The sequence below is a fragment of the Peromyscus maniculatus genome, chromosome 7 (assembly GCF_049852395.1).
Source record: "Peromyscus maniculatus bairdii isolate BWxNUB_F1_BW_parent chromosome 7, HU_Pman_BW_mat_3.1, whole genome shotgun sequence".
In the NCBI taxonomy this organism is placed as follows: domain Eukaryota; kingdom Metazoa; phylum Chordata; class Mammalia; order Rodentia; family Cricetidae; genus Peromyscus; species Peromyscus maniculatus.
In genome coordinates, this window is record NC_134858.1 from 56,056,313 (window position 1) to 56,075,685 (window position 19,373).

The window sequence follows — 19,373 nt, forward strand, 5'->3', positions numbered from 1 at the left end:
CTTCTGATTCAGGCCACTTACACTGGGAATAGTGGACTAGAAGAAGTTTCACTGCAAATACTAGGAATTCGTTTGGACATGTGTATATTAGTTACTTTTTTCATTGCTATAATAAACTATCTGGCATGAAGCAACTTAAGGAAGAGAGGATTTACAGTTCGAAGGGGTATATTCCACCATGGCTAGAAGGCACAGCAGCAGGGGGTTGCTGGTCCCACTGTACCTGTAGTCAGGAAGCAAGAAAGTGCACAAGAATTGGGGCTGGGCTGCAAATCCTCAAGGCTGATTCCTAGGGAACACTTCCTCCAACAAGGATCCATACCCCAACGGTTCCATAACCTTCATAATAGAGCCTCTATCTATGGACCAAGTGTTCAAACACAGGAGCCTCGAGAAGCAGGCATATTCATATCCCAGCTACATGCCGAGTTTAAAGAAGAAATGTGAAAGAAGCGACAAGGTGTGTCCACCTGACACTCAGAAGAAAGAGGCCTGGCTGTAAACAGCAATCGTTTCTGGGAGGCATATAGTAAATGAAACCACAGAGGAACATGAGATCATGTGGAGGCGCTTGGAGAAGAGAGGGCTCTGAGGGAATGTGTGGGACAGAAAAGACATTAGAAAGGACTAAAGCTTCAACATGTAGTGAAGAAAAAAAAACAAAGACTCCAAGCTAATATAAACAAGTACAGTGGACCCTCATATCTGTGTTCCATATTCTCAGATTCAACCAACTTCAGAATGAAAATATATGGCTTTTAAATTTCACTGAATATGTTAACTTTTCCTTGTCATTATTCTTGAAGCAATACAGTATAAAAACCATTTGTGCAGCAATTATTTGGTAGTCACACATGACTAAGATGGAGATACTGTCTCAGAAATAAATTCTTCATTCTGTTTGGTGAATCACAGAGTATACTTTTACAAACTGAAATGGCTGCTCTGCTACTAGGTGATGTGATCTTATAGGATCACTGTATCATAAATTAAGCATTCCAAATCTGAAAACCTGAAAATTCACTGGGCACAGTGTGGCACATACCTGTGATGTCAGTAGTTTGGAGGGTTTGAAATAAATGTTATGGTTTTGAGGCCAGCTTGCTGTAAAACCTTGCCTCAAAATACTTTGGTTAGATGGTGATACAAAGAGGTAGCTCACTCATCTCCTACAGTTTGGATGTGGTTTGTCCCCCCAAAATTATGTGCTGGAAACCTCATTAGTGGTAATAAGAGGTAATGGAATCTTTAAAAGATGAAACCTAGTGGGAAAGAATTAAGTCAATGGGATATCTCCTTCGAGGAGATTAAGTAGTTCTCACAGGACTCGATTAGTTCCTAAAGAACAGGCTGTTGTGATGGAGTCTAGCACTCATTTCTGGCATCTTCTTTTGCATATAACTGTTTTCGTTTTCTTTGGTATCCTATAGCAAGGGACTCTCACCAGCATGTCAGAACCATGCTATTTGGATCCTTTAGTCCCCAGAAACTTGAAACAAATAAACCTCTTTACAAAGTGCCTACCCTTGGGTATTTTGATGTAGAAATACAAAACACAACAATACATCATCTGACAGCTTCTATCTTCTTGAAGTAGAATCTTGGGTCATCTGTGAAGAGTCAGGGGACTAAAGAGAATGTGTTAAGAAACAACGGGGGCCTAAACTCTACCTTCTCTATTGATGTTGACACTGTAAATTGCTATAAAAGCCACTACCTGACCAGGAGGTACTTCAAGTATTAAAGAGGGAGAAATGGAACAAGAAAGGCTCATTTATATTTTCAATGGCTAATAGAACACTCAGAAGCAGCTCAAGGGGGGTAGGGGGGCAGCTCTATGAAGAGTTGATGCAATGATTTTAAACAAAGGCACCCCAATCTGTTGGACTTGCAGATTCAAATACAAAATACAGAACCTATTTTCCTAGTTTCAATCTGAAGACACTCCTATTTTTATCTACTTTGAATTTTAACTCCTTCTAAAGTACCCTGGAACTCTTTGTCTTGTGTGTGTGTGTGTGTGTGTGTGTGTGTGTGTGTGTGTGTGTGTGTGTCTGTCTGTCTGTCTGTCTGTCTGTCTGTCTCTGTGTGTATCAACTTTGCTCTTTATATACTATTAAAGATCCCCAAAATACTAACATTAGCTATAGGAGCAAGTTCATAATGATAGATAAATGAAGTAACAAATACAGAAACCTGCAGAAATGTTCTAAAAAAGCTGTCTTTCAGACTTTTAAGAAAAACAGTTTTCCATAATCAAATGTGGATGAGAGGCATATATAAAAGGAGCCCTCCTTCTCTTGGAAAAGGTATGCAATGTAAACTATAGAAAGCTATTTGACAAGAGAGATTTAAAATATCACATAACCTATTTGACATAAAGTCGTTCAAATAGCAGTTACTGGGTAGCTTATTACCTGTCCTATGTATGGGAAACAAATACATTAGCTGGACATGGTGGCACATGCCTTTAATCCCAGCACAAGAGGCAGGAACAGGTAGATCTCTCTGAGTTCAAAGCCAGCCTGGTCTATACAACAGGTTATAGGCCAGTAAAGACTATATAGTGAGACCTTGTCTCAAAAAAAAAAAGGCTATAATATTTATATTAGGCTCATAGTTTCTCACACCTTGGCTGACACACAGGCTGTGAAATAGCCTGTGGTAGGTCTGTTCAGAAACTCTAGGTGTTTTACTTGCTGTGTACATACACAGATGTGCTTTCTGGCTTTTGTGGTAAAAAATAGATTTTTTTTCTTCATCCTATTAAACATTCTATTTTTATCAACTCAATGTTTTACTTCTCATTTGTTTTCATGCATGTGTCCAAGTGTGTATGGAGACCACAGACTGACATCTGGTGTCTTCCTCTATTACTCTTATACCATATTTTTTTGAAACAGGGTCTATCACTAAACTCAGCACTCACAGACTGGCAAGGCTGTCTGGTCAACAAGCTTGAGGAATCCATTTGTCACCACACTACTGGAGTTAGTGATGCATACTACTGAGTTTGGTTTTTATAAAGTAGATTCTGGATATTGAACTCAGGTTCTCATGCTTGCATTATAAGCACTTTACTCACTGAACCACGTTCTCAGCCTTTATGTTTTAGGTTTTTTTGTTTTTGTTTTTTCGAGACAGGGTTTCTCTGTGTAGCTTTGCGCCTTTCCTGGAACTCTCTCTGTAGACCAGGCTGGTCTTGAACTCACAAGAGATCCGCCTGCCTCTGCCTCCCAAGTGCTGGGATTAAAGGCGTGCGCCACCACCACCCAGCTATTTTTTAGTTTTTTAAACATTTCTGCTGTTATTTTTGTTAGAAATTAAGACACATAGCTAGAAAGAAGGCTCAGAAGTTAAGAGAATAAACTGTTCTTGAAGAGGACTTGAATTTGCTTCCCAGTACAACTGTGGGTTGGCTCACAACCACCTATGTAACTCCAGTTCCAGAGAGATCTGATGTCTGGCCCCTGCACTCATGTGCATATACCTACATATAGACAGACATACACAAAACTAAAATAACAACAAAACAGTAGGACACAAACATAGATAGCAGCCTAGACTGTTCACAGATTCAGATCTTTGATGCCACTGTCTTGTATGTTCATATCTTGTCCTACTGGAAGGTCTTTGGGGAAAATAGTACGTATGTTACATACATATTATGATTGACAGTGCCTTCTTCTAGAATCCCTTCTGAGGACTTGCTCCACTTCCTGATCAGGTCTCTCTACTCAGAAATGGCTATAGTGGGCTGTTTGGTTTATTTCCTTCCTTCAATAGATTTTTTTTTTTAAATTTATAAACAGCACACCATGAACATTTCTGCTTGTAGATGCAAACTTTTTGGCCTGGGACAGGGAAAGATATTTTCAAACTTTTTATTTTTAATTATGCGTACACTTGTGTAGAGACCAGAAGAGGGTGTCAGATTCCTTTAAGCTGGAGTTACAGATGGCTATAGTTGGTGCTGGGAACAGAACCTGAGTCTGCTACGAAAGCTGTACATGTTCTTAACTGTTGAGCAGGCTTCCCAGTTTTCAAACTTTGTAAGGAGCTTGTTGAGGCTCGCAAAAGCCTGTTAAACTTAACAAAACTTCTTGGTAGTTCTTTTTCCTCCTCCTCTCATGGGTTCTTTTTCTCTTGCCTCTTTAACTTTGTGTTCAGTAGATGGCAGGAATATTTCAGCTCCATTAAAATCTTGTGGGACCTATCATAATATACATGATCCCTGAGACATTCCAACGAGGAGGGGCATGGCTGCATTTAAAGTGGCTTTTCATGTACTTTATGGTTTTTAACTCTTTGTATCACTCTAAAAACATAAGCAACATATAAGAAGAAAAACAAACAAAAAGCCAAAAAAAGATATTCTACAAGTTTATAGGTTACACTTAAGGGACCCTTACTTCTTCTGGTGAGAGGTGGTGCGCCGGGTACAGAAGACAGCGATGATCACAACCACCACAATGGTGATGACACCAACAGAGACAATGATGACCAGCAGCATATTGCTGTCTAGGGGAGAGGTGGGGCTCCCATGAGGGCTGTTGCTGCCTGCACAGGAAAAATGGTTAATTTGTTAGGCGATTAAAAAATATACATTCAATCAGGCTATCAAACCATTCCAAGGTATTTCATGGAACTTCCTTCATACCTGTTAACACAGTACCACATAATGTGCCACTCAAGGAAACTATTTCTAGATTCTAAGTTCCTAGGGATATGAGAGTCTGCTCCCCACACAGGGATCAGCACAGAGGTTTGCTCAAAGAACAGCATTCAATGAAACCTTCAAGCATTCAATGAAACCTTCAAGCATTCAATGAAACCTTCAAGGGTACCAACACTGTAGAGCTTTCAAAGCTCAAAGGTTCAGATACATTCTGACAAGTATGTCAGAGGCCTTGCCTCTCTGGTGTCTTGCACATCTTACAAAAGTCCCATGTTGAGCTGCGGAGATAGCTCAGTACGTAAGATGTTTGTCTTGCAAGTGTGAGTTCCCGGGTTCCATCCCCAGAACCTCTGGGGAAAAAAACAAAAACAAAAAAACCAAAAAACAAACAAACAAACAAAAAAAAACCCCAAAACGCTGGGCATGGTGACACGAGCTTATAATATCAGTGCCGGGGAAGCAAGGCAAGTGGAGCTCTGGGAGGCAGAGTCAGTTCAGGGTCAGTCAGCCTAGTAGTCCACTTTGTGAGTTGCAGGCCAGTGAGAGACTCTGTCTTAAAATGTAGACATAACTTGGGCCTTTGCGTACATACATGTAACATGTACACACAACACACACACACACACACACACACACTCACACATGATTTCTAAATCCTTTGAGGATTTTTTCAAAATCATATAAAATACATATTCATATAAAGTAAAAAATTTTCCTTAACATATAGATGTCTGAAATTACAAAATCACTATCTGAAAGATAATCTTTGTCATAAGCATACAGACAATACCCTTTTCTTATTCAACTTCTGCAAGAAGCAGGTCTAGAAATATGCATTATTTACTGAGTAATTACTATGTGCCACTTATGACTGTAGGTATTCAAGATGCAACAGTGGCTAGCAAATATGTGAACGCTGGGGGTGGGAGGTTGGCACAAACAGTAAACAGAAAGAAACCACTGGCTAAGAATGCTATGAAAAGTGGGGAGGGCTACACTGCAAAGTGACTGTGTGGCTGACTTAGACTAAGCTGCTGAAAAGCTTTTCTGAATTTAATGCGGCTCTGTCTCAAGTATAAGGTCTCTTTCCCAATGGTGGAGAAGCAAGGCCTGGAGCCTGCACCTGCACATCCCTGTAAACAGTGACCGAGTAGACACACCATGCAGAAAACAGCTTCTAGAACACACGATATGGACTCTAAGTTCAACTTGTTTTCATCTGTATAACTGTATTAAATGAATTTTTTTTAAAAAGAAGCTTTTCTTAGAAATGGCTTTTGAGCTTCTAATTAGATAAGAAGGATCTCATCATACAAAGGCCTGAGGGAAGACACACCACAGCAGTGGTTTTCAACCTTCCTAATGCTGTGACTCTTTAACACAGTTCCTCATGTTGTGGTGACCCCAAACCATAAAATTGTGTCATTGCTACTTCATAACTGCAATTTTGCTACTGTTATGAACTGCAATGTAAAATATTTGGTATTTAGGATATCTGATATGTGACCCCTGTGGGGTTATGATCCACAGGTTGAGTACTGTTGCTCTAGTGAGAGGGAACAGGAAGTGGAAGGACCCTGAGGCATATTCATAGATTTGTGTTCCTCCCAACTTTGGTGGGCTAACCTCTGCAGTGTCTACAAGTCAATGCAGAAATAAATGTGTTACTATTCAAAGTGCTAAAAATAAGTAATTGTGAACGCTCAGCTAGAGATGAAACACCTTTATCAACTCTTAGTCCCCAACCCCAAAGGCTCAGAAAACGTATGGAAGAGGTGTCCCTTGCCTGGCACTAGGATTTTTGTTAGACTGTGTGGTGGCACATGTCTGTAATACCAACACTTTGAAGACTGCAGTAAACTGAGTCCAGTTTGGGTCACACAGAGAATTCTAGGCTCACACCAGAGTTATAGAATGAGATTCTGTCTCAAAAACTAACCAACCAATCAACCAGAAACAAAGTACTTAAGAAGTGGGAGGTTGTAGAAGGAAGTGTTAACAAGAAGGCTGGGGGACTGCTCAGTGGGTTTGTCATGGGAGACAGACTCAGTGCTTTGACCTGAAACCCCTGGCACCCACATAAAAACTAGGCACAATGGAGTACAATGACAGCCTCAGTACTTGTGGGGCGGGGACAGGCAGACCCCAGGGCCTGCCAGCCAGCCAGTCTAGGAGTGCTCGATTCCTAAACCAAACCTTTTTTCATTGTGTGGGAATCCCTTCTGACCATACTGGATTATCTGACCTTCCAACTTTGATTCTATGATTTTATAGACATCTAAGTACAGTGCTAAATCTGAGGTTGATTTAGAATGGCTTAAGAGCTTATTCTTTTACATTTGGTTCAATCATTTTTATCCTTCATTTCTGAGAAAAAGCTAAGCAGACAACTTAAACTATACATACTGACCTTCAATGAGATAACATTTTTTTCTATTTGGGAAAGACTACAGTACTAGAGTTAATAGAATTAGCCATACTGTTAACCTAACATTGCTATCAACAGAAATACTGAGCTAGATTCTTTTTTTTTCTTTCTTTTTTTGTTTTGTTTTTCTCAATACAGGGTTTCTCTGTGTAGTTTTGGTGCCTGTCCTGGAACTCACTCTGAAGCCCAGGCTGGCCTTGAACTCACAGAGATCCGCCTGGCTCTGCTTCCCGAGTGCTGGGATTAAAGGCATGTGCCATCGCCACCCGGCTTATCAAGTGTTATTTTACTTTCTTCCTCCTATAGTGTGCCATAGAGTCTGAACCTTCAAAATACAATGTAACAAATGAATATATAAATGAAATAAAAGACAAAGAAAATTACTTTCTCACAGCCTTGACACTATACTGTCTATAGTCCAACATGCAACAAACGCACAAGGGAGAAATCTCTAAACCAGGATAGCATTAAAACTTCTTGAACCATTCAAGTTTGCCTGAGTCTTCTAAAAGTCAGCTGATTTCCCTGAAGTATGGACATTAGACAGATAGCAATCTGGAGCGTAAGAAGTTATTCATTATAGTCTCATGTGTCTATGAGGTAAAAGTGATGAGACAGTGAAAATCAATTCTAGTGACTACGTTTTTGACATTTTGCCCTCTGGACTCTTGTAGCTGGTATAGAATTCCCTGAATTTTAGGCTGCATGGGCCAGTGAAAAAAGCACAATCAGAAGAGAGAGGTCTGAATTCTGGTTTTATGCCAGAATTAGTGGGTGGCCTCAGACACCCCACTGATCCAGATTCTATATACTGGGAATAATGCAATCTGTTCTCCCTAATTCCCAGGGTAGAGGAGCAGAGGTAAGTTGAAGTGTGAAAGTAACTCAGAAATGACGAGTAACATTCTGTGGATAAGGAAGTGTCTTTTTAGGAAACAAAATTATATTTTATGTGTATGGGTGTTTTGCCTGCATGTGTGTCTGTACACCACATTCACACAGGACCGAGTCTAGAAGAGGATGGCAGATCCCTTGGGACTAGAGTTACAGACAGTTGTGAGCTAGCACGTGAATGCTGGGAATTGAACCCAGATCTTCTGCAAGAGCAGCCAGTGCTCTTAACTATGTCTCCAGCACCAAGAAGGAAGTGCTAATCAATTGAGGTTAGTAGCTTATAGAATGGTAGAAAAGTAGGACTCCCCCCCCCCCCCCCCAGAATTCCCAAACCAAAAAACAGTACAGTAAGGGAGATGTTGAGATTCTGAAGCAGTTCTCTGGCTCGTGACAGGTAATGGCTAATCCTACCAGAGGGCTAATTTTGTAAAGTCTAACTTTTTTTTTTCTAGAGGTAATAGGAGACAGATCGTTTGTTTAGGAATCTATCTTGTCTCCAGCCAGCTGTGTGGAAAAACAAGATTCTATGATGAATAGACTTCCAGTAATTCAGCAACATTTGCCACAAAATGGCCAATGCTAACTCTGCTAAATAAAATAAACTACATTAACATGCAATAACCCAACATTGAAGCTATAAAACATATTTGAAAATTTAAGCAAGACTGCATAATGTGCACAGCAAGCTGAAAAAGCCTTCAAGAGGGCTTTACCACTCATTGGAGGTTTGTAGTCAGATCCTAGGTCTGGCAGTCGGCTTCCTTTTCCTGTCGATCCTAAGGCTGAAGCAGAAGAAATCATGTCAATAACGACCTAACATGTTGGTGTGACAGTCCACTTTACAGCTAATAAATATTTTCTAAAAACAAAACATTTCAGTCTACTCTATAACAAAATGAAACAACACAAATAATGGGCAAAAACAGTTTGTGTGCCAAGGTAAACAGAAACAGCTTTCTGTGCAAGGAAGTATCTAGAAGACAGATGCCTCTGTTTCTAGGCCATGAGCAGATTACCACTCTGCTGTTCAGAAGTGGGGGACCCCCAGCCCCCATTTCTCTAGCCCAGGAAGTGATGCTCAGAGAGGACATGTGGTAGAAGTAGCTTCTTTTACAACAAAAGGAGCCAAGGGAATAAGTGAGGCTGATGCTTGTACCAAACAACTGTATTCACCCAAGGACTTGGTGATGTGGATCTAACCTGGCTAGTGTCAGTACTGTTCTGGCTATATTTTTCAGATTATGAAGTTGCCCTTCCAAGTATAAAGTTAACCTAAGCAACAGCAGGAAGGTAAGCAGAGGTTCATATTCTCACTTCCTTTTCTGTTACCTAAGCATTAAAAACAGAAAAAAACAAGCCTTCCTTCTAGTTGCTTACATAGGTCACTGTCCTCTGATCTCACAGTCACAGGTTCAAGTAAGTGAGGCTGCTGACTCGGGCCTAGGGTCTCCCCAGCAGCAGACCTCAGGAGACAGAAACACCAGGTTTTTGTTTGATAATCCTTATTCTTGGTTTTCAGTCTCTTTCTTCACATTTATGGCAAAACTGCCTAGGGGAAGCCCTTCCTCCATGAAGTAAAGGAATTCCTCAATTCAAAGTTAGTAGCCAGAAGTTTTGAGCAGCAAGCTCTTGAAAAGGGGCCCTCAAGAATGACAAACAAAAGCTGCTCCTTCCATTTAATAGCACACAATGTCTAAGAGATTGAACACCAGCTCCACTACACAGCAGTACTTAGATATTGGGCAAGTTATTTAATTAGTCTTTTGTGCCTCTGTTTCCTTAAGTTAAAGCAGGGATACTAAAAGTATCTACTTTAATTAGCTACTGTGAGGCTAAAATGTAATTTTAAGACCATGAAACACTGTGAATACTGCTTGGTGTATAATAAATGATCCATAAATGTTAACTATTACAAACATAATAAATTCAGGGAAGAATATACTCTTCCCTTTATGGAGGCAGAGTACATGGAACTCTAGTAAACATTTTTGAGAGGTATATTCATAAATAAAGCTTGACTAGAAGTACATAAACTAAATTTATTTCTGTAAAACTTTACCATTAATGTCAATTCCTCTTTCCTCTTATAAATTACCACAGTTTAAAAGAAACAAAAGAAACCCAAATCTAAGGTTGTGTAAGTAGTTCATTTAATAGGATAAATCTAGAGGCTAAATATGTTTGATATGTTCTAGGAAGCCAAAACCTTATATAAGAAAGGAAAAGAAGTTCTTGGCTCCTCTGGTATAGTCTCAGGATTTCTAGGACATATTCTAATTTAATTTAGTCCCTGACCCCTTTTCCATTGTTCATACTTATTACTTTATCCTCTTACTTCTGAGGCTATCATTTCTCCCAAGCAACACACACTACACATCAAGATTCCAGTTGTTCTACATGTTATGACCTCAGGCAAAATCTAATTGGTAGAGATACTTAGCATTTTAAGGTTCTTCAGAGTTAAATGTTCAGGATCATTATGTAGGCTACATTTAAATTAAACCTTCCAGAGCACTGCATCATGTTAAAAGAAAAAATTGCCACTGAACATGCTCTGCCAAGATTATTAGTTGGCTTATATTCCTATATTTCCCAATATTTTCTTTAACATTTAAAGAATAAACAAGATACTCAAAGGGTAAATCTAGTAACCAAAATACCAACAGGAAAAAATTTTGAATACCAGAGGCATGAACACCAAAGTGTTGCATAATAGTTACCAAGTGAAGGGAAAGAGAAGAGCACATTTACATTCTCTGTATACACAATGTAATGATCTTTGAAATCTCATGCTTCTATACTCACAAAAAACTATGCCTACAGTTTTCTCCCAGGTTACTGAATACAAACACATGTCCAAAGTCATGAACTCAATACTTCAAGCTCTGACTCTTCCTTGCATTGACCAAGATCCAAAAATCCTGTATTTCTGATTTCTACTCTTAAACTATGAAAGCAATTATCAAATTTACTTTTAGCATTCTTTTGCAGTATGGAAATTCTCAGAGATAAAAACCACAAAGTACAGCTACCATGCCACCAGAGCAAGTACAATGAAAAAAGTGCTGACCGATGATTTCAAGACTGGTGACATCAAGGCTCATGCTTCCTAAGTGTTCATGCCTTATACTTTTTAATCCTTTTATAAAATAGTCATATTATTTGAGAGAAGAAATAAAGAGCTATAAATTAACATATTGCAAAAAGAATAAATTCTTGGTTACAGATAAGCACCTATTTAACAAGATTTATGTATACATATTTGTTGAATTTGATATTAACTTCTCCTAAAAGCTACAAATAAGGAAGGTTAGTATACTGGTCACTTTACGCCTCAAACGCTTACCACTGTTTATAACATTAGCATCTTAACACCTTAACCTGTTTATAACATTAGCATCTCAACTCAGTTTTCTTCCACCAGTGGATTTGGCTTCTAAATGAATCCCTCAGCTTTTCAAATATCCCAAGGGCGACAAACATGGACTCAACTCCACTTTGGCCAATAAGTATGTGTGTTTTTAGCACATGGTACTAATTTCCAGGGGAAAATGTAACAAAACGCTAATAATAGGTCACAAAAGAGAGAAATGAGAGCGAGAGAGACTGTCTTCTCATTTACCTTGGTCATTAGGCATTTTATCAGAGGAGTCCGCTGACAGGCCAAGCACAGGGGAAGAGGAAATAAGAGCAAGTATCACCAGCTTTGAAGATGGACAGACAGAGGTTTTAAAGGAAAAAATAAAATTCCCACGAACTTCCAAATAAATTGACAATAGAAAAGAAATTTAGATTTCCACATTTCCACAGACTCAGTACCCAACTCAATTTTATTACCTAAGCTTGCTTAGTTTACTATTTTATGTTCATTTTCTTGAGCTTTACATAAATGGCCCCTTCCAGTCTGGTCCTCTACATAGGTTAACATATAAACTTTTTATGTTAAGAGCCTGCATGTGTTGAAAGAACATCTGTCATAATAATATGTAGTATACCTCTATGGAAACCAAAAGAATCACTTCTGGCTTCCCTGATAAAACTATGAGATCACTGCAATTCTTCTGCCCAGATACGCAGAGCCAAAGTTCCCATCCATGTGGATTGGGAGAGTACCGATTTGGCAGTCAGTGGGTAGGAGAGGAATTCTTTAGAAGTCTTCACAGTGAGGCTGGCACGTTCATTACCAGCATTTTCTACATTACTCACAGTCTCTATATGCTGCAGTCCTTCTCTTTAGACAGCATATTAAAACCCTTGGCTCAGGGAGCTTTACCTTTAGGTGTTCTGAACTGGACAGCTTCAGACATGGGCCCCATGCCTTTTGAATTCCGGGCCTGGATTTTGAAGTAGTATGGTGTATCAAGTGTTAACTCCTGAATCTGGTGAGTCAGTCTGTTACCCACAACAGGTTCAATGACCCAGTCATGTATCTCTGCATTCACATCTGTGCTGTAATAAATGATGTAACCTGTCCAAAGCAATAAATAGGAAAAGAAATACTTCTGTTTTCCTTTTTGCAATCAGAATCAATAAATGCCTATGATATAATATCTGAATAAAGCACCATGAGGGCCTAGATTTAAAATAATATAGTTATGATACTTAGTAATGGTATGCAAAGCTCAACTAGCTCCAACCAAAGTCATCTCTTAAGGGAAAAATGCTTGGCAGATTGGAAAACCTCTGACAAAGTTCTAAAACTGGGGCAGGTGAGGCCATAGAAACTTCCACCAGGGGGCACTCAATCCCCACAACGAGGCAGGAAGCCTCCCAAACATAAGCCTACTTGACCCACACTGAAGAAATATGATTTATTGTTCATGGTTTTAAAAGACAAAGTAAAATGTAACCCGAGTCAATGTACTTCTTTTACAGAAGAGGCAAAGTAGGAACTTAAAAAAAATAAGATATAAAGACTAGAATTTATGGAAAAGGACATCTTATTCAAAGTTACAGGAACCTGTGAGACAGAGCTACAGAGTAAGTTCCAGCCAGGGCTGTATAGAGAAATCTTGTCTCAAAAGTCCCAAAACAGACAGAAAAAAAAAACAAAGTTACAGGAACAAAATGCTAAGAAACACTTTCTCTTTCTCAGTCTTTAGGCCATCTTCCTCATATTTCAGAGGGTAAATGGTTCTTCAGAACACTCCTAATGTGGCAGAGGTTCCAAACAGCAGTCAGTATCCTCTTTATTATGGAAAATTTCTCTCTGAAGTCCAAGGGGGAAAAAATCCCCAGTTCCTTCATAGGCCTAGGATAATTTAACCTTTTAACACTAGTAGTAAGAGCACAGAAACCTGAAGTAGCAGGCTTTGGGGTATTGGTGGCTTAAAAGCTTAATGGGTTTTGGGGGGACTTTAAAGTAGAAAAGCAGTTTATATGTATTAGGTAATTCCCAGCAGAACTAAACACACAAGTTCAAAGCAAGACACCTGGGGAATGAACAGCTTTATGGACAATAAACATACCCATCTAGCTGCAGTAGAACAAAGGCTGTCTAGCATACTCCAGCCCCACCAGATACTGTTAAGCAAAACCACTGGCTGGCCACTCAATTCCATGCTATTTTGGGCAGACTGCACTCCCTTGTTCCAGTTTCAAGGACCAACATGGCTCATAGCACTCTCTTAGCACACTCCAGCTTCTACTGACAACACAGCCCTTGCCTGGAATAGTGCATCATCTAAGGCTCTCACCTGTAATCTTGCCGTTAGCTTCAGAGGGAGGCTGCCAGTTCACTATTATGGTCCTAGGTTTTCCTTCTTTACTCACAACTGTCACATCCTTAGGTGGAGAAGTAGGAACTACAAAACAACAAATACTGTCCATTTCAATGTAATTCACAATTTTCCAACTCTTTTCATTGATAAGGCACAGTAGATGCATAGAGCAAAGACAAATCCCCTGGCTTCAATACCTCAAGTCTATGTGTAACCAACCATGTCTAATAAAAAGAAGACTACACAAAGTGTCAAAGGAGAAACCAAACCAAACCAAACAAATACTATGAGGACAGAAAATGGGCCTGTGGGCTGGAGTCAGAGATATATACTCCCCAGAGTCAAAGGCCACTGTTTCTAAGCACACACTTCTGTCTGGCATTGTACAATCAGCAACTCCCTAAGGCTATGACAACCTAGAGAGGCCTGTGTGGTCAGGGCACCAAACTGAGAGCAGTTACATAACTGGTCCCAGCTTGCTTCCTCTCACTGGATTTGGCTTATCTGGTAGGACATTTTAAAGTGTGAAATAGTTTTCTCTCTTGCTTAGAGTTGGCTCCTCAAGCCAAATATGGCTTTTAAAAGCTCAATTCCCTCTAAGAAGAAATTTACAATTTCGTATTTTTCATTTTAAGCTTACACTGAAAGCCTACCACCAACTGTTGATATTACTGCTCTAAATAAAAGCTGTTCATCATCAGAAAAGTCAACAAAAGAAAATGGCTTTTCTACATTATACCTGAGAACTTTAAATGTAATGTATGAGTAGGTAAATACTCAAATCAAGTATTCCCTCAAATTGTCACTTCCTAAAATACTAGAGTTGCAATATAAGGTGGAAAAGCCCAGTCAAACAAACATCCTAAGAGAAAACAAAAATTTCACTTATTAGTCAATAAGCTGGAAGTAAAGCAAAGACATATTCTTAAAATAGAGGACCTGAGTGTGGTGGTGGTGCACACCTTTAATCCTAGCATTCTAGAGGCAGAGGCAGGTGGGATCTCTGTGAGCTGGATGTCATCTTGGTCTATATAGTGAGTCTGAGAACAGCTAGAGCTACACAGTGAGAACCTGTCTCAAAACAAAGCCAAAACAAACAAACAAAAAAATTAAGCAAGCAAACAAACAAAGAACCAAAATAAACAGAAAAGTAAGCAAACTAATGACAATTTACCCTTTTATGTACTATATTCCTAACTCTCCAGCTCAGTCCCCTTTCCTGTAGAAATTCCAAGCAACTGTGCAGAATGGCCAGACTAGTTTGTGCAGAATGTGTAAGTTTAGCTTTTCATTATGCCAGAAGTAGGCCAGAATACAGAGATTCCCAAGGTCATTCATATCCTCATCCCAGCAAAGCCCAAGGGAAGTGAAAGAATGGGCTTTAAAAAAGCCAGCAAAAGGCAAACAGATCTCAAGGCTGGCAGCATACTCTTTCTTTAAATCTGCTTGGTTATCTTTTCTCCATCACGTGTACTTACAAACACCAAAGGCTAGTTCAGTTAAGGATCTTAGAGAGCTGCTTTCCAAGAAGCCCTGGGCTACCAGTAAAGTGTTCAGACTGGGCAAGCATGGCTGGGCAACTGCATGGTCAAGGGCAGGTCACTTCATTTTTCAATTTCAATTTACCAGTAAAGCAGGATTAATGACAATAATCTCTTGTATCTAACCACAAGCTTTTCCATCTGTTCCTCATTTTACCTTATAATAATCTTCTAAAGTAGAAAAGGGGGTGATTATCACCCCCACCCAAAATGGAAGAAACTGAGATTGAGAGGGATTAGAAGACATACTCATGAGCACAGTCAGTAGATGGTTGACCTGAGATTGAATTCAAGTCTCTTAATTTAAAACCTAGGCTGTCTTGCATTATACTGTTCTGTTGTTTACTAATGTTCTGGCTAGGTGACCCCAAAATCCAAAATAGTTGAAATGGCCAATAAAACTCAAATGCAGTTGTCCCCTGGTTCTGCAGAGATGTCAATATGTGCACCACTCTTGCATAGTAAAAGCAGGCGATAAGATGTCCCATGGCTGAGGATGTGGCACAACAACAGTGTGAACTCCCACAGGCTCTCATAGTGTACAAAGGGAAGAAATGCCATGTGACACAGATTTGCACTACACATACCTAATTCAAAGGTAGCGCCATGAGCTGTCATACTCCACGTGCTTGACCTTCTACCTTTGGTCACCATCACAGAGAATTCATAGAGCGTATTTGGTTTTAAACCAGTAACCAAGTAGCTTAAAGTTGTGGCATTTGCATTCTGGAAAAGTATGAAACAAGAACTTTAAAACAAGAAAATACCACTGATTAGCTTTTTTCACCCAGGGCAAATGTTTAGTACCTTGTACTTGGTGTTTGCTGGGATATTGGTCTTCCACCGAACCGTGTAGTAGCGGGAATCGGTAATCTTCTGGTGTTTGGGCAGGGAGTTGTCCGCCCATGTAATCCTTATGGTGTCATGACTCAGAATGGAAGCCTGAACTCCCACTGGTGGCATCATGGGAGTGGGATCTGGCACTGGAGTGTATGGAGCATTAATAACAAATAAATCAACTTCAGAAGTGTCTGGGTAAAAAGTAATTAAGAAAGGGAAGTGGCATTTTAACATAAACAAAAATAAAAGGGAATGCAGGGGAATATAATGGAATGAAAAATGAGAAATGGAGAAAAAGAAAGAAAATCCAGAGTTAATAGAAAACCCTCATCCATTCAGGAGAATACTTCTACTGGTTTTTTTTTTCTTTTAAGGAAAAGAATTGTAGGAAAAAGTTAAGCAAATTAGTACTTAACTATATTTTCAACCAAACTCTAAAAACATTAAGAAATATAATTGAGTGATTGTGTTAACATACACATGCTTGTATTTTCTTTGAATTAATTGAAAACATTACCTGCTGTCAAATGATCATAAAAAAACAAAAAACTGCTCTTAAAATCTAGAGTATTCTAATTTCCAAACAAGCAATAAAAAGCTTATGGTCTGTTTGAGATTCTACTAACTATGACTGCATGAGGCCTGAGGTACTGGTGTCCATCACTGGACATCTGATGGTTCGTTTCTCGAAGCTGAATGTCAGGTCTATGGTTAAGCAAATCCAGACCTGCTGTTATCTTGAGTGCAGAGGCAGTAGAGATATGGCTCACAGCTCACTAAATCCTTAAGAGAAGGTAAACTGACACCAGGCTGCACTGTCCACTGTATTTTCTCCAGCAGTCAGAATAAGGTAGAGAACAAGTCCCCATCAGTTATAATGGCATAATTATCACTGCCAAATTTTAGAGATCACAATACTTGTTTGATAAAAGGAAGAACATACTATATTCTGTGTTCAATGCAGCAAATGCATTCTTTATTGCAAAACAGACCAGAGTGAGTAAAAACAAACAAACAAACAAATAAATCATCAAGGGCCACAGCTGTAGTGCAGTACAATGGGACCTCTAGGTTTTTCTAACTTATAGGTAGGTTTTCTAAATACACACACACTCATTTATATTAAATGTTGTTTCCCCATATTGTTATAGTGAATGGTTTTATATATAACTAAAAATTGGAAACAGCACAGTTTATGAATAATTGCTACACTAAAGAAACAGTCTTCATATGTATATTTCCTGCACAATGAATACTAAAAATAACAGAGGGGCAGTCTACAGGGCTTTGTTCTAAGACATGTCAGAATATATACTAATTAGTTACAATGAAGCTTCAGACACAGAAATAATTAGTCTTTAAGGAACATCTTGTATGCCAACTCTTGGGTAAAATAACCAGGTTACATGGCTTAGAAGCATTTCCTTGTACATTTATATTTCTGTATTCTTAAACCATGTCAAAGAAAATAATTTTTTTCCTATGGTAGTTCAATTTAAGAAGGTAAAGGTCATTTTTTGAATTTTTTTCCTAGGACACTAAAACTATTTCTAACACAACTTTTAAGTTGTAGGTACACAGGCCAGAATTATCAAACATGGAGTAATGATGTGTGTACAAATAGAGGCTTTAAAAAAAGGGACAAAGATTATCTTTGTAAGAACACTGCCAAGTTTGTACAGTTACTTAAAGCATCCTGACGACAGCTTATAATACTGACTCAAAGTAATGGTCAACAAATGGAGAAATGCATTTATAAAAAGGAATTATTTTGTATTTAGGACTCTTTATAAAAACTATGTCTATGAGTGTTTTGCTTGCATGTATGTATGTGCACCATGTGTGTGCCTCAAGCTCTTAGAGGATAGAGGAGGGAGTCAGATTCCTGAAACTGGAGTTATGGATGGTTGTGAGCCACCATGAAGGTGCTTGAAGTAGGATCCAGGTCCTCTGAAAGAACAAGTGCTCTTTACCACTGAGCCATCTCTACAGTTCCCAGTTCTAGGACTGTTAAAAAGTTCACAACTCTATTATACCAACTTCAATAAATTTTATCACTCAGATCTAAGTTAGAAGTTTTACAACAGTACAGAAATTTTATATATTTATATTATTTTGAAGATATTTAAAATGTAAAGAAAATAGTGACTACTGATCTCTTGTAATAACTATAACTGATCAAATGGGTAGTGCCTTTGATTCTATCCCTTTATATGAACTTTATGAAGGGCACACAAAAAAAATACTTTCCTAACCAATTCGGATATCTAACTATAAAAAATGTTAGCTTCACCAAACATACATATACTTATTGCTATGTTACGATGTGTAACTTATATTACATATGTATGTGTGTGTATATACATGTATATATATTTTATTAGTGCCTTTCATTTTTTGATTCATTACAGTTATACCATGTCTAAAAGACAAAAAACTACTGTTAATTTTCTCAAAACTATATGTGCTAAATTCTAACAGATTAAAAACATGTATATATCTACAAAGAATAGCTTACATGACAGACAATAGTTTAAATAAGCAAAAGAGGAACTAACAGAATTCTGTACATAGAAAACCAGCCTATTACTCATTCCAAGTCTGCACTCCAAGTTGCTATGTATTTTTCCTTCATGCACACCCATCAGGGAGACCCCTGGGTCATACTCTACACACATAGTTGGAAAAGTGCAGATGACCAAAAGTGACAGGATGCCCTACCTGTATGAGGTCTGGTCACAGCACTCTCATAAAGGGGGATACCTTCGCCAACGTTGTTGAATGCTTTCAGGGTAATCACATAATGAGAGCTTGGATCTGAAGGAAAGAAGTCAAAATATTTTTTTAATGCTCTCTTCAGAACTTAAAAAATACACGAGTGACTATCTAGTTGTGGAACAAATTCATAAAAGGCTTATGGTTTTTTGTTTTTGTTTTTAAGTGGGATTGCTTATTTTGGGATTTGAAAGGACATCAATTTCCTGGATTTAGTCTTCAGAGTGGAGGTGGATTATTCTTCCTCTCCTAAAGCCTCTAAGGTTTAAGATGCTCACCGTATGGTATAAGGCTTTTGTGTACCAGAAGCCTTCAGACACAGCTTGAAATTAAACCCCTTCAATCCTTGACCACTCCAGCTAAGGTAGGAAGGAGGAAATAAACTAAGAGTGCCAATGTCTTCAACGTGCCAGAGAACCTAATCCAGAGCAGCCAACCTCTTGATCAGACAAGACATGACCCGAGATTTGAGGATGGCCTGTAGGTAATACTGCAAG

The 19,373-nt window shown here is 38.8% G+C and overlaps 1 protein-coding gene across 12 annotated transcripts in view; it reads right to left on the reverse strand.

Annotated features, from left to right (window-relative positions):
* The window catches only part of Neo1 (neogenin 1), a 169,192-nt gene that overhangs the window by 15,569 nt on the left and 134,250 nt on the right, over positions 1-19,373 (reverse strand). For 4 of the 12 annotated variants that reach the window (XM_076576387.1, XM_076576398.1, XM_076576390.1 and 1 more), the window contains exons 16-23: positions 18,823-18,918; positions 16,069-16,292; positions 15,849-15,987; positions 13,697-13,804; positions 12,274-12,468; positions 11,623-11,655; positions 8,714-8,782; positions 4,413-4,560 (exon numbers count right to left, since the gene is read on the reverse strand). In XM_076576387.1, coding sequence (XP_076432502.1) covers positions 4,413-4,560; positions 8,714-8,782; positions 11,623-11,655; positions 12,274-12,468; positions 13,697-13,804; positions 15,849-15,987; positions 16,069-16,292; positions 18,823-18,918 — 1,012 coding nt within the window. The remainder of the gene's footprint in view (positions 1-4,412; positions 4,561-8,713; positions 8,783-11,622; positions 11,656-12,273; positions 12,469-13,696; positions 13,805-15,848; positions 15,988-16,068; positions 16,293-18,822; positions 18,919-19,373) is intronic. The other 8 variants (XM_076576391.1, XM_076576394.1, XM_076576399.1 and 5 more) reach the window with 3 other exon arrangements.